The sequence below is a fragment of the Theropithecus gelada genome, chromosome 18 (genome assembly GCF_003255815.1).
Source record: "Theropithecus gelada isolate Dixy chromosome 18, Tgel_1.0, whole genome shotgun sequence".
NCBI classification, from domain to species: Eukaryota; Metazoa; Chordata; class Mammalia; order Primates; family Cercopithecidae; genus Theropithecus; species Theropithecus gelada.
In genome coordinates, this window is record NC_037686.1 from 4,115,869 (window position 1) to 4,132,029 (window position 16,161).

Consider the following 16,161-nt stretch of genomic DNA (forward strand, 5'->3'; position numbering starts at 1 on the left):
CCCTTAGTCTCCCACAAAGCCTGCATGGGTCAGCAGTCTAAAAACAGCCTCAGCCACGTGGCTAAAGGTGTATTTGCAATACTACGAATGGCCCAGTGGAAACCTGGACACCAGGTTGAAGTGTAGGAAGCAGAAGTGTAAGGTAATGATGAAGTTAGGATGCTGCTGAGGAATGCCCTGGGGTCAAAGGCTACGCCATTGTGAGCCGCTCAGTGAAAGGCGTGAGGAATGAGCACAGAGGGACAAGTGTCTCAGATTGATAAAACCATACTTACAGGGGGACAAACAGTGGCTCCAGGGGATGGCCACCTGGACTGCTGAGATGGGCCTGGTGGTGAGCAGGGGCATGCTGCCTGGCCCTGAGAGGTCTGCTGCACAGTTGTCACTTACTTGTCTGAGGGTACTGAGGAGCCACTGTTTAAAGCAGATATAGGCTAAGACTCGCCATCACTCATCCACAGAAGAGCTGGTGCCCTTGAGTGTGAGACATTAGGTGCTGGAGAGCTGTGTTTGGGGCAGTAACAAACCAAAGAAACAAGGTCCCTGCCCTCAAGGGTCCCACAGTCTGAGAGGAGAATGCATGATAAACAAGTAACCGATGAATACTTTTGGAGAGGTGTCTGCCATTAAAGAAAGCAGACGAATGGGATGGGGGAGTGGGGAGGGGCTGCTCCTTTAGAAGGGATCAGAGGGCCAGGCACAGTGGCTCACGCCTGTAATCCCAGCATTTTGGGAGGTTGAGGCGGGTGCATCACTTGAACTCAGGAGTTTGAGACCAGCCTGGCCAACATGGTAAAACCCCGTCTCTGCCAAAAATACAAAAAATTCACCAGGCATTGTGGTGTGCACCTGTGATCCCAGCTACTTGTGAGGCTGAGGTGAGGAGGATCGCTTGAGCCAGGGTGGCGAAGGCTGCAGTGAGCCAAAATGGTGCCACTGCACTCCAGCCTGGGTGACAGGGGGAGACCCCACCTCAAAAAACAACAACAACAAAAAAAGGGAGGTCAGAGCAAGGAGCCACAATCTGCACAAAAAGCAGGTCTAGCAGGGGACACTCCTGCGACAGCCTGAGGGTGGAGAGAGAGGGTGGCACGAGCTTGGCTTGCTGAGGGGGAAGTCAGCAGTGATGGGAGTGGGTATAAGACATGAGACAGGAAGGGGAGATGCCAGCCGAGGCTGTGAGTGAAGGAGTCTTGGGACACAAATGCAGTCCACAAACCCAGTACTGCAACGCATCCTGTCTCATGGTTTTCTTCGAATCAAGTAAAATCCGACTCTGAGCCTCATCCCATCCAACACTGGCCAGGAGAGAGGCTCTGTCATCCATCTTGGGACTCACAGAACCCTGGCGGCAGGTCTGGGGGGCTTTGGACAATGAGGGCTGGGCTGCTAATATTTCTAAGCAGAAACCCCTGGAAAAGGGAACGGCAGGCTCGGGTTCCCCGTGAGCCACGGGCCGAGAGCGCTGGTGTCCACAATCAGGTGACCTGGGCCTCTGCAAACTCTTCTGGCCCCTCTCTCAGGCCCTCAAAGTCCTCGTTCTCTCCGCTCCCCTAGCAGGACACCCCGGAAGCAGAGAGGCTACAGGTAAACAAAAGACAGGTTCTCTGACCTTGCTCGACATCCTAGTGGGTAACTCACACCCTTCCGAGGCAGAGGAGCGCAACGGTCTTGCTATTTGCCTAGAACTGGGGGATGGAAGCAGTAATTACTAACACACATATTCTAGAAAGATTGCGCTAGCTGCAGAGGGAAGTACGTAAGTTAGACGGTCAGGAAACACATTTCTGCCATAAAGATATTTCGCCGGTGACTGTGCCTAACTTCAGGGGCTACCTTCAGCCCAGTGAGGGAAGTCCTGTCTCCTTGACTGGCAGGGCGCCTGCACTCTCCAGGCGTCATTCGGTGAGTGACAGCGCGGACTCTAGGCTTCCCAGCACTACTGAGCGGGGGCAGAATTCTTTTCCTCTTTGCATCTGCACGGAGAATTCTCATCTCAAAAGCCAAACCTTGGAGTTGTTGTTGACCCCACACTTCAAGCAGACTTTAAAATAAAGAGGTAGAACACATTTACTTTTTTTTAAATTGAGACGGAGTTTCACTCTTGTCGCCTAGGCTGGAGTGCAGGGGCGCAATCTCAACTCACTGCAACCATCTCTTCCCAGCTTCAAGCGATTCTCCTGCCTCAGCCTGCCAAATAGCTGGGATTACAGGCACGCGAAACCACACCCGGCTAATTTTTTGTATTTTTTAGTAGAGACGGGGTTTCACCACGTTGGCCAGGCTGGTCTCGAACTCCTAACCTCAGGTGATCTGCCTGCCTTCGCCTCCCAAAGTGCTGGGATTACAAGCATGAGCCACTGCGACCGGTCCACATTTACTTTTTACTGGTTAAAGCTCAAAGGTCGAAGAGCTGTAATGGCTAACACCCACCCACCAATGGCGTGTCTGCCTGGCTTACTGAGCTCAGTGCCCGCCAGGTCTGGAGCAGCCCTATGGGGCCGGATGCACCATGTTGTCTGCAATGTCTCCTGGAGCCTCGGGCTTGGATGCCTCCCCTCCCAGCTCAGCTTCACTCTCTCTGACTGTCCACAGGACTAGCTGCCGTGTGGACACCTTCAGCAGAAGTACATCTTTCCTGGTCAAACGTTCTCTCTGTCCTTGACATTCATTCTACCTTCCAAATGCCGCAGCTCCTTTCTTAAGTCACTCAGGCTGTCCTCTTGAGTTCTTCCCCTCTCTAGATCCTCCAGGCACCAGGCTGCCAAAACACGGACTCTGAAATGAGGTGGATTTGGCCATGGCAGCACAGCTCACGGTTCCCAATTCTAACAGTATCCTGTGGGAGAGCTGAGAAGGTTTTTCTCTACCTTGACCCTTCTGCAACTCCTTGCAACCTTTAGATCATTCTTGTAAAGCTGGTTGGCATCCGAAGGCCCACAGAGCAAGCAAAATAGTAAAGTATTCATTTAAAAGGTTCCCCCATATTGGAATAAAGCATATGAAAAAGTAGACAGCAAAATTTTTGTTCAAAAATCTGTTCTGAGAGAATTTGTATAGACATCCTGAGAGAAAGAACATTGTTTGCTGATTGCTTTTTTTTTTTTTTTTTAAGACAGGGTCTTGCTCTGTCACCCAGGCGTAAGTGCAGTGGCACAATCACGGCTCACTGCAGCTTCCACCTCCCTGGGCTGAAGTGATCCTCCCACCTCAGCCTCTAGAGTAGGTGGGACTACACATCACCGTGTCTGGAGTTGGCTCCTGCATGTGGGTTCTTAATCTTGCTGACTTCAATAATGGAGCCCCAGACCTTCGCGGTGAGCGTTACAGCTCTTAAAGATGGCAGAGACCCAAAGAGTGAGTGGTAGCAGGGTTTATTGTGAAGAGCAAAGGACAAAACTTTCACAGTATGGAAGGGGACCCAAGCTGGCTGCCGCTGTGGGCTGGGGTGGCCAGCTTTTATTCCCTTATTGGCCCCTCCCATGTTCAGGTTTCTGTCCTATGAGTGCCCTTTTTTCAATCCTCCCTGCGATTGGCTACTTTTAGTATCCTGCTGATTGGTGCATTTTACAGAGCACTGATTAGTGCATTTTACAACCCTCTTGCTAGCTACAGAGCACTGATTGGTGCATTTCACAGAGCACTGATTGGTGCATTTTACAATCTTCTTGCTAGCTACAGAGCACTGATTGGTGCATTTTACAATCCTCTTGTAAGACAGAAAAGTTCTCCAAGTCCCCACTTGACCCAGGAAGTCCAGGTGGCTTCACCTTTCATCACAACACCCGGATAATTTTTTAATTTTTGTAGAGACAAGGTTTCACCATGTTGTCCAGGCTGGTCTTGAACTCCTGAGCTCAAGCGATTTACCCACCTCAGCCTCCCAAAGTGCCACTGCACCCTGTCCGCTGATCCCTTAAACACTATCTTCTTTAGACAGAAATGTCAAATTTACGTCTATGCTGAAGTTAACAAAAAATATGACTCACACTCATTTCGATTTTTTATTAAAATACTTTTTTGTTTATAGGGACAACCAAAGAAAAATACACAATTTTATATGTTGTAGATCATATAAAATACAATAAACATAAACTCTTGGGAATGCAGAATAGATTTCAAAAATCTTAAAAGAAGCTTTCATAAAAATAAACTTTAGAAATGTGGCTTAGATTTACTGCATTTTTTCAGAAAACTTTCTTTTCTCCGTTTGAATGCTACCCTGATTATAAATAATTGTTCAAATATTCTAACGTCTTATCAATTTTGCTTTCTGGAATTTTAGAAATCACATGTCTAAATGAAGACCTCTTTTTATACCACCCTACATAAACACAGAATAGATTTTATTTAAATTATCATTTGATTTGGCACTATTGTAAATACAGTTTTAGTAATAATTAAATGTTATGGGGGAAAAACTAACAGAAAAACCTGTTAACAAGCACAAGTCTTACTATAAGAAAGGATCTTTTATATATGGCTTTTATGATACCCACTGATTTAAAATCTAGTGCTTTTAAAATCTGGTTACAAGAAAAGCAATAATCTAATTTTTTATTAAAAAAGAAAAAAGAATTTTTACCAAAACTTCAATATAGAAGTTAATGTGCTTAGCATGGTAACAGAGGATCTAACTTTTAACCAGGCTATCAACTTCTTGAATATTTACTTTCAATTTGGAAAAAATATTGTTATTCAGAACCTGAAATACATTATAAAACTGGAAATGGAATCTTTTAGGTGAATTCTTTCTTTCAACCCCTCATAAATCTGAAAAAATAGGCCAAATTTGAAGGCAAAAGATCATTACATTTAGGGATCATTTCTAATGAGAGAAATCAAGGTAAGAAAAATCAATTAAAACAACGTGGTTTAAGAAAGCATCCTCCTAATGTAGGGGGTGGGAAACAGATATTACATTTTAAAATTTAATAATAAAGACCTAAAAAATGATAAACGCAGTTTTTAAATATTTGTTGTCATCATTAAGAAAACTTAGGCATGTTGCCAACACACACACAAACATCACTCACAGTAGGAAATGACTGAAAAACAGCAGAGTTGAACTGCAGCAGGAGGCTGCAGATTCCTTTCAGCTTTCTGCGTAAAGTTCAAGGATACTTTCAGCTCTACAGGTGCTCATGAAGAAGGGGAGCTAAATGTTTTCAAGGCACTTTTAAACGAGGCATTCTAGGTAAAAGGAAGAAAAGGAGATCCTAATGTTTTCCTACCAAAAAATATATCCATGAGCTAAATCTCAACTTTTTAAAAGGCTAAAATATCTTGAATATTAATTAAGAGTTATTTGAAAGAGCAGAAAAGGTATTAAGACTTTAATTTATAATAGTTGATCATAATATTACAAATGATCTTTTAACTAACTGCTATTCAGATCATGAATAACATAAAATGTATCCAAGAGCATTATCTATTTTTATATACTAAAATATGTAGATGTACAAAGAGGTATTCCTAAAAAGTTGCTTATAGTTCAGATATGCACTAGAGCAATTAGTAATTTGGTAAAATTAAGAGTCTGTAATATAAACATTTGTGTTTTAGATTCATGCTTAAAGATTGAGATTTTATTACTATGAAGGGCACATACTATCTTTATTGAAACATTTATTGAAACATTATATAAAATGTTGGCTAAATTCTGTAGCCTATTTGGAGTGAACATCATCTTGAATAGAGATTTTAAAATTTCATAATCTTAACCTCCCACGATATGACTATACTTGTTTAAAAAGATAATAAACTTAACAAATGAAATATTACAAAATATGAACGTAGATGGTTTTAAGTTTGTTTCCCTTTATAATTCCCAGCATTTTCACCCTGCCCTGTTCATACGAGTAAATTCTCTTCAATTCCTGTCCCATCACCCGTCTGCTGGAAAACACTGCTTTGTCTTGGCTAAGGCTGCATGAGCTCAGTCTCGCACTGGCTCAGCCTCCCCTTTCAGCAACACCATTTCCCTACCAGGGTACAAGCTGTTTCCTGGTGCTCTAGGTGGAGTCTGATTTGGCATTCGTTCCCCATCCCTAGTGCTCTTTAAGCTGGTACCTTAAGTCACAGAAATGCTTTTGCTTGCTAATTATTTACCCTAGCAGTGCATTTAATGCAATTTCATAGGTACACCCTGACAATCTTGGTAAAGATTCTTCATCACTGCCTAAGTCAGCACTTTGGGCAGGGGAAATAAAAGAGAATAGGAAACTTTCTCTAAAGCTTTGTCAACACATGTATTATAAAATAGATTCTACTATGTAAGAGTTCTCAATTATAAAATATGGTAAGCATTTATCTTTTAAAACCAACATAAAAGGGAAGAAATTAAGCTTTTTATGATGATATTTTTATATGAGTTATCAGAGTGGTATATCAAATATCTACTCTATTTATAAAATGGATAAAACAAGGCACAAAGAGGAATGATGTGCAACTATAAAAACTCTGTGCTAAAAGTCGCACATGAAGAAATCATAACTCACATCAACAGCTTCTGCTAACACTGCAAAAACCTTTTGGAATGCTAAAGGAAAACCACATCAGGCTTCATGTTAAAAACCTCAGATGTCTCAAGAAATTCTCTGTACACCTGCTTCTCATACGACCAAAGTTGTATATGTATTCAAAGGACAGGGCTTATTGCTAGGGGCAATACAATCAGCAAGAACAGTTATATAATTAAACACATCACTGGCTATGTCATATTTTAAAAGAAACTTATTCCAAAGTCTTTACAACTTAACTTACCGGGATTCTGACACAACCAACAGACTTACAGAATAACTTTTTATACCTATTCTTTTACTAAGTTGCTTTGGTTTGCATTTGTCTTCCTTCTTTAAAACATGCAGTTCATACATTTGACAGTTTTACTACCATAGTCAATACATTCTGGACCAATGCACTCACAGCAGGCATTATGAAACCAGCGATATTTGGATGCTCCCATGGACTCACAGGATATTTTACACTGATGTATGGACATGCAGTCATCAAAATAAACCACAGTACACATGTGTTCTGAAAAACAAAAATTTAAGATTTCAGGGCAAGAAAAAAGAAAAACAAACAAAAAAAAGCTTTATTACCTAGTTGAATACTAATAGTTATTTATCTTAGTTCTCTTACTGCTGGTCTGTACATGACAAAGATGAGGCACAGGAAAAAAGATCTTCATTAATTAATTATGTTGAGAAGGAAGTCAGATTCTCCCACTCTATCTGAAGAAGGCAAAGGGCTTCCTTAGCTTCTTTTATTAAATTTCAGGCTTTGATCTAAAGGTTGGTTTATTGGGCTTAAAAGCATTTGCTATGTTATACAGCTGTACTTTTAAACTGGGCATTTCCTTTTTCTTTTTTTTTGAGATGGAGTCTCACTCTGTTGCCCAGGCTGGAGTGCAGTGGTGCGATCTTGGCTCACTGTAGCCTCCACCTCCCAGGTTCAAGTGATTCTCTGCCTCAGCCTCCTGAGTAGCTGGGATTTACAGGCATATACCACCACACCTGGCTAATTTTTATATTTTCAGTAGAGGAATCAAAGAATCCACGGAACTAAGTAGAAAATGATAGATCCATAAGCTAAAAACAGACAATAAATAGAACTGCAAATGCAGGCCAGGCATGGTAGCTCAAGTCTGTAATCCCAACACTTTGGGAGGCCGAGGCAGGTGGATCACCTGAGGCCAGGAGTTTGCAACCAGCCTGGCCAACATGGTGAAACCCTGTCTCTACTAAAAATACAAAAAATTAACCGGACATGATGGCAGGTGCCTGTAAACCCAGCTACTCGGGAGGCTGAGGCAGGAGAATCACTGGAACCTGGGAGGTGGAGGTTGTAGTGAGCCGAGATTGCGCCACTGCACTCCAGCCTGGGCGACAGAGCGAGACTCTGTCTCAAAAAACAAACAAACAAACAAACAAAAAAACAAAAAAAACCCAAACAAACAAACTGCAAATGCAGGAGGAGCAGTAGGAAGAGGCTAACTCTATCTTGGGGAAGAGGTGCCCAGGAAAGATGTCACAGAGAAAAAACTTTAGCTGTGTCTTGAAGACAGCTGGAGTTTCCAGGAATTAGCTTCTTGCTAATTGCTTCATAAATTTAAATAATCTTTGAACAAAACTTATGAATTATTATTTAATATCTATTATGTTGATTATTTAGATTTCAATAATGGAGAAAATGATAACAAAACATATTATTGCATTCCATATGTTTCTAATGTTTTCCAAAATCTAGCATTTGTTTTACAAAGTACTCTAACCTAAAAGGGAATAAGAATTCTTACACTGTCATTTAACAGAAGCTGTTTTGCTTTTACTATTAATGTCCGAAGCTCACACGGTTTTTTTGTTTTTTTTTTTTTTTGAGATGGAGTTTTGCTCTAGTTGCCCAGGATGGAGTGCAATGGTACGATCTCGGCTCACCACAACCTCCACCTCCCGGGCTCAAGTGATTCTCCTGCCTCAGCCTCCCAAGTAGCTGGGATTACAGGCATGCGTTACCACACCCAGCTAATTTTGTATTTCTAGTAGAGACGAGGTTTCTCCATGTTGGTCAGGCTAGTCTTGAACTCCCGACCTCAGGTTATCCGCCCGCCTCGGCCTCCCAAAGTGCTGGGATTACAGGCGTGAGCCACTGCACCTGGCCCACACTGTTTTATATAGGTAGGAATGTAATGGAGGGCACAAGTAATAGCCAAGTAAGAGTACAAATTATACTATTTATACATAATTCACCTCATATTTTAAGAAATAATTCCAATTTTTCATAAGTGCTTTATGCTTCCACAGTAAAATTATAGGGTGCCTTTTATCAAAAATATCAAAGATTTTATAAAAGTCACATGCTCTTTACATTCCAAAATTATGATATGCCCTATCTTCACTAATAAATGCTCTTAAATACGCTTCTGTAATTTGTATAAGTTATTTTCTCATTTAATTCCTTTTCTGACCAACAGCACTCATTTGCAGAGAACTGGCTGGGGTTAGTTTATGCCTGGAAATGAGATGTCTGGAATACCAACTTGCTTATAAAGAAATTTAGCTAATGACTTTGGCATCATTTTGGTACGTCTGCTATTATAAAAATCTGACTTCATGGGATACTCTGAACATTACCTGACAATGAGCAATATCATATTAGAGAAGCAGCACTGTTGTTATCTTATGAAGAGAATAAAGCCTAAGACAAATAAATACCAGAATTAGGAACAATTATCTATTTTCCAATACAGTACAGCCTCTGCTGCCAGGAGTATGGAGGAATTTTGACAATATGCTGACATGCCTCTTTATCTTTTTTTTTGGCAAGACGGAGTCTTGCTCTGCCACCCAGGCTGGAGTGCAGTGGTGTGATCTCGGTTCACAGCAACCTCCGACTCTCAGGTTCAAGCAATTCTCCTGCCTCAGCCTCCCTAAGTAGGTGGGACTACAGGCTCCCGCCACCACGGCCAGCTAATTTTTGTATTCTTAGTAGAGACAGGGTTTCACCATGTTGGCCAGGCTGGTCTTGAACTCTTAACCTCGTGATCCACCTGCCTCAGCCTCCCAAAGTGCTGGGATTACAGGCATGAACCACCACACCTGGTCGACATGCCTCTTTATCTACCCAGGGATCGGAGATATTTTTTTTTTCTCTTATCCTTCTGGCATGTGCCTCTAGATATGATGGGATCAGGGTTATTGAGTCTAGAATTTATGTGAGATGATACAAATTCAAAACCAAAAAGCTGCTCCAAAAGATGGTCTTACACAGGTTTTATAAATTACATGGACAGACCACATGAGGGGGCAAATGGAAAAAATCAACTGTTGGCCGTTACCTTTGTCACTGGAATAAGGCGCATGAACATTATTGCTGGGAACAGACACATTCTGGTGGTGTGGCTGGTTCACAGTTTCTAAAAATGAAACCAGATTCTCATGATGTGAAAGTTCTTCTGCAACAGGGAAAGAAACGATGTTCCAATTCAGCTGAGTATCTCCTTCTGTGAGTGCCCGGAAGAGAGAAGGGATCGGTTCATGCAGCTCCTCCACTGTGCTCTTTGAAGTTGGAGGTGTGTCACTATAATTTCGAGGATTACACATACCTGGGTTGGGGGTAATATCATAAGATTTTGTTAGTCACTGCCTTGCAATCAGAGCTATAACACATTAAAATTATGTAACTTCTAGGATTACATGTAGATATTTTCCTAGCTTTTTTTTTTTTTTTTTTGCTAGGTGAGCCTAAATGATGATATCCTACCCCAGTAGCTTCAAGCATACTGAATGCTCAGATCTTGTTTTTAAAATACCTAATAGGAACCAGAGCTCCTTGGAGGAAAGACTGATTTGAAGGCTGGGTCAGGAAAGTACAAAATGAGCCAGGAACACATTTGTGCCAGAAAGTAAGGAAGTGCACCATGAATGATGGGACATGCTGAAGAGACACAGGAGGCCAACTGAAGGGGCTCCTACTGGCTAATAGACAATTTGAGCATTAAAATAATAATAAGCTGAGCGCATTGGCGCACGCCTATAATCCCAGCACTTAGGAGGCCAAGGTGAGAGGATCACTACAGCCCAGGAGTTTGATACCAGCTTAGGCAACATAGCAGGCATCATCTCTACAAAAATTAAAAAAGATTAGCTGGCTGTGGTGGTACATGCCTGTAGGCCCAGCTACTTGGGAGGCTGAGGCGGGAGGATTTCTTGAGCCCAGGAGATAAGGCTGCAGTAAGCTATCACTGTACCACTGGACTCTAGCCTGGGCAACCCCATGTCAATCAATCAATCAATCAATCAATCAATCAATAAAAATGGATTACCATCTTGTAAACAAAACAAGAATCAATGAGCTCCTTCTTTTTTTCTTCTTTTCTTTTTTGTTTTGTTTTGAGACAGAATCTCGCTCTATCGCCCAGGCTGGAGTGCAGTGGTAGGATCTCAGCTCACTGCAAGCTCTGCCTCCCAGGTTCACACCATTCTCCTGCCTCAGCCTCCTGAGTAGCTGGGACTACAGGCGTCCGCCACCACACCCAGCTAATTTTTTTGTATTTTTTAGTGGAGACGGGGTATCACCGTGTTAGCCAGGATTGTCTTGATCTCCTGACCTTGTGATCCGCCCGCCTCGGCCTCCCAAAGTGCTGGGATTACATGCGTGAGCCATCGCGCCTGGCAATGAGTTTTTATATACAAATAAATACAAGAGAAGGGAATGATATTCCTTACCAACTGATGAACATAGAAGAAAGGAAACAGAAAATCACCATTTGGCACTCTCACAGGGGTTTGATTCGGATGGGAGTAGTGAATGGATATTAAGTCTGGTGGGTGACTGTTAGATAAGAACATGCTGGTGTATTCTTGGAAAGCTCTCCACAAAATACTAATCACTTACAAAAGGTCATTAATAATGACTTTAATGTGGAGAAGTCTGGCGGGCACCAATATGATCAGAAGATCAAAGTTAACATCACCAGTGATGGGAGGTGGTAATGTTGCCAAGAATGTGTGACGTAAGTCTGGTCACAAGTAAACATCAGGTACATCAAGGCTGAGGGAAATCCTGTGCCATTGTGCCAAACAGCCTAGTTGGGAATGCAAGGGAAAAGTTCTTGAAGGAAATGGAAAGTGTTACTCTTAACACACAAATGCTGAGAAAGTGAAACAGCCTTACTGCTGATATGGAGAAAGTTTCAGTGGTCTGGATAGATTAAACCAGCCAAAATATTCCCTTAAAGTTCAATCCAGAGCAAGGGCCTCTCTTCAGTTATGTGAAGGCTGAGAGAGGTAAGGACGCTGCAGAAGAAAAGTCTGAAGCTGGCAGAGGTTGGTTCATGAGGTTTAAGGAAAGAAGCCATCTCTATAACATAAAAGTGCAAAGCGAAGCCGCAAGTGCTGATGTACAAACTGCAGCAGGTTATTCAGAAGATCTAGCTAAGTCATTGGTGAAGGTGGCTACACCAAACAACAGATTTTCAATGTAGATGAAACAACCTTCTATTGCAAGACGATGCTATCTAGGACTATCCTAGCTAGAAAGAAGTCAATGCCTGGTTTCAAAAGCTTCAAAGAACAGGCCCACTATCTTGCTGGGGGTTAATGCAGCTGGTAACTTTGGGTTGAAGCCAATGCTAATTTACCATTCCAAAAACCCTAGGGCACCCATAAGATTTATGCTAAATCTACCCTGCCTGTGCCCTAGAAATGGAACAACAAAGCCTGGATGACAGCATATTTGTTTACACCATGGTTTACTGAATATTTTAAGTCTACTGTTGAGACCTACTTTTCAGAAAAACTGATTCCTTTCAAATATTACTGCTTGCTGACACTGTACCTGGTCACCCAAGAGCTCTGATGAAGACGTACAAGGAGATTAATGTTGCTTTCATGCTTGCTAACACAGCAGCTGTTCTGAAACCCAAGGTTGAGGGAGTCATTTCAACTTGCAAGTCTTATTATCTCAGAAATATATATTGTAAGGTTATAGCTGCCATAGATTCCTCTGATGGATCTGGGCAAACTAAATTGAAAGCCTTCTGGAAAGGATTCACCATTCTAGATGCCATTAGGAACATTCATGATTCATGGGAGGAGGTCAAACTATCAACATTATCAGAGTTTAGAAGAGAAGTTGAGTACAACACTCATGGATGACTTTGAGGGGTTCAAGACTTCAGTGGAGAAAATTACTGAAAATGTAGTGGAAATAGCAAGAGAACTAGAATTAGAAGTGTGGCCTGAGGATGTGACTGAATTATTGCAATCTCATTAAAAAACCTGAACAAATGAGGAGTTGCTTCTTATGGATATGAGCAAAGCAAGTGTTTCTTGAGATGGAATCTACTCCAAGTGAAAATGCTGTAAACATTGTTGAAATGACAACAAAGGATTTAGAATATTATGTAAACCTAGTTGTTAAAGCAGTGCGGGGTTTCAGGACTGACTCCAGTTTTTAACTTTTATTTACTGAGAGAGAGTCTTACTTTTCACCCAAGCTGGAGTGTAGTGGCACAATCACAACCCACTGCAGTACTGAACTCCTGGACTCAAGGGGATCCTCCCACCCGAGCCTCCCAAGTAACTAGATCTAGAGGTGTGCACCACCATGCCCAGCTAATTTTTTCCATTTTTTGTAGAGATGGGGGTCTCACTATGATGTCCAGGCTCGTCTCAAACTCTGGCCTGCAGCTATCCTCCTGTCTCAGATTTCCAAAGCTCTGGGTTTATAGACATGAGCCACTGCATCCGGCCTAATTTTGAAAGAAGTTCTACTGTGGGTAAAATACTATCAAATAGCATGACGTGCAACAGAGAAATATTTCATGAAAGGAAGAGTCAACTGATGCAACAAACTTCAGTGTTATCATATTTTAAGACACTGCCAGCCAGTGTGATGGCTCATGCCTGTAATCTCAGCATTTTGGGGGACCAAGGCTGGAGGATTGCTTGAGGCCAGGAAATTGAGACCAGTCTAGGCAACATAGTGAGACTCCATCTCTATTTAAAAAAAGAAGAAAGAAGGCTGGGCATGGTGGCTCACACCTGTAATTCCAGCACTTTGAGAGGCCGAGGCGGGTGGATCACGAGGTCAGGAGATTGAGACCATCCTGGCTAACACGGTGAAACCCTGTCTCTACTAAAAATACAAAAAATTAGCTGGGCATGATGGTGGGTGCCTGTAGTCCCTGCTACTTGGGAGGCTGAGGCAGGAGAATGACGTGAATCTGAGAGGCGGAGGTTGCAGCGAGCCGAGATTGTGCCACTGCACTCCAGCCTGGGCGACAGAGCGAGATTCCGTCTTGGGAAAAAAAAAAAAAAAAAAAGAAGAAAGAAACTGTCACAGCCACTCCAACCTTCAGCAACCACCAGCCTGATCAATTAGCAGCCATTAAGATGGAGGCAAGAGCCTCCACCAGCAAAAAGATTACAACTGCCTGAAGGCTTAGATGATTTTTTGCATTTTTTAACAATGAAGTATTTTGTATTTAAGGTGTGTATTTTTTAAGACATAATACAATTGCACACTTAATAAACTACAGTATAGTGTAAAATAACTTTTATATGCACTGGGAAACCAAAGTATTTGCGTGACTCGCTTCATTGGGACCGTCGCTTTACTGCAGTGATCTGGAACCAAAGCAGCAATATCTCCTTGGGGTGTGGCTATACTTCTGAAAGCTAAATTATGTTTCATTTTTGTTTTGCATCTATTAGGTGTAAGATGGAGTTTCACTTCTTCCTCAGATTAAAAGTTTAAAAAGTTAAGCCAGGCCGGGTGCGGTGGCTCAAGCCTGTAATCCCAGCACTTCGGGAGGCCGAGACGGGTGGATCACGAGGTCAGGAGATCGAGACCATCCTTGATAACCCGGTGAAAACCCGTCTCTACTAAAAAAAATACAAAAAAAAAAACTAGCTGGGCGAGGTGGCTGGCGCCTGTAGTCCCAGCTGCTCGGGAGGCTGAGGCAGGAGAATGGCGAGAACCCGGGAGGCGGAGCTTGCAGTGAGCTGAGATCCAGCCACTGCACTCCAGCCTGGGCGACAAAGCGAGACTCCATCTCAAAAAAAAAAAAAGGTTAAGCCAAATTTATAAATTCCTTTTTTATAAATTCAGGGAGGAGAAAAAAAGCCATCTATTTCCTCATTTTGTTAGTTTAAGGATCATGGCAAGAGCAGAGGAGAACAAAGTTGTGTGTGCTCTTCATCACATTTTTCAATACATCTGAACTTGAATAACTTAGGTTGTATGACCTAATAACCTAAATAACTTAGACTGTTTGATCATTTAAATGATCAAATCTGATCCCCTTATTCATAAAATGAAGAAATAGGCGCAGTTAAGTCAAATGACTTGTCCAATATTATGTCATCTAGGATCAGAGTCAAGATCATGATGTAGCTTCCTGATTTCATGTCTACTACTCTTTCTAATAACTACATCTATACATAATCTTTAAGTGGTATCAAAAAGCAAATAATACTTAGAATGCTTATATTATACAACTATACATAATATAGTCTTCTGCCAAATTTATAAATAAAAATTAGTGGCCAGGCGCAGTGGTTCACACCTGTAATCTCAGCACTTTTGGAGGCTGAGGCGGGCGGATCACCTGAGGTCAGGAGTTCGAGACCAGCCTGACCAACATGGAGAAACCCTGTCTCTACTAAAAGTACACAATTAGGCTGGCATGGTGGCACATGCCTGTAATCCCAGCCACTCAGGAGGCTGAGGCAGGAGAATCGCTTGAACCTGGTAGGTTGAGGTTGTGGTGAGCCAAGATTTCACCATTGCACTCCAGCCTGGGCAACAAGAGTGAAACCCCATCTCAAAAACAAACAAACAAACAAAAAGTCAAAAAACAAACAAACAAATTAGTAAATAGAGTTGAAGGTAAACAACTGAGTTCAAACATTATAAAAGCTAAATTTAACATCTACTGAAGACTTTAAATAAATTTCAGCCAGGCACGGTGGCACGCATCCCAGTCACTTGGGAGGCTGAGGCAGGAAGACTGACAGAACCCAAAAGTTCCAGGCCAGCCTGGGTAACTCGTGTGACCCTATCTCTAAAAAACAAACAAATAAATAAATGAAACTTCAGTGCTCATTATCAGAGATTTCATTCTATCAAAAAAATGTGTGGGGAGTTTTGTGCATTTAACAAATTTAGGACAAAAACATTCGTAATTTAAATCTCAATATACTGCATTAAAACTAGTAAACCTAATGTCCCTGATTTGCTGATAAAGATACTAAGGTCTTTTCCACTTTCCCTAGCCAACTTCTCCAAATTCTATATTGACAAACTTGATAACCATATTCTGTGGCAAATTCACAATGCAGCCTAGTCTTATACATTGAAAAGATACATTGAAAAAGTTGAAAACCAGTACAAGTTTTCTTATATATTGAAAGAGTTGAAAACAGTACAAGTAGTTACCTTAACATAATCCTATGAAAATTGTTCATGACAGAACAGGTAGTATGGTAGGACTTCCTTGTTCAATGTCATATTGTCAGAGGACAATACTTCTGATTTTGAGATAAAGTGAACTTTTCCTTGAACTTCATAAAACAATGAAAACCATGTTACATTTCACATGGCATGACCTAAGAGATGTTCTTGCCAAGAAATATTAAACCTGAATCTAAC

General features: G+C 41.8%; 1 protein-coding gene across 1 annotated transcript in view; it reads right to left on the minus strand.

Moving 5' to 3' along the window:
• Positions 1-3,991: 3,991 nt before the first annotated feature.
• The window catches only part of TWSG1 (twisted gastrulation BMP signaling modulator 1), a 66,117-nt gene continuing 53,947 nt past the window's right edge, over positions 3,992-16,161 (minus strand). The window contains exons 4-5 of the mRNA XM_025365460.1: positions 9,842-10,108; positions 3,992-7,038 (exon numbers count right to left, since the gene is read on the minus strand). Of these exons, the coding sequence (XP_025221245.1) occupies positions 6,857-7,038; positions 9,842-10,108 (449 nt within the window). The 3' untranslated portion in view covers positions 3,992-6,856. The remainder of the gene's footprint in view (positions 7,039-9,841; positions 10,109-16,161) is intronic.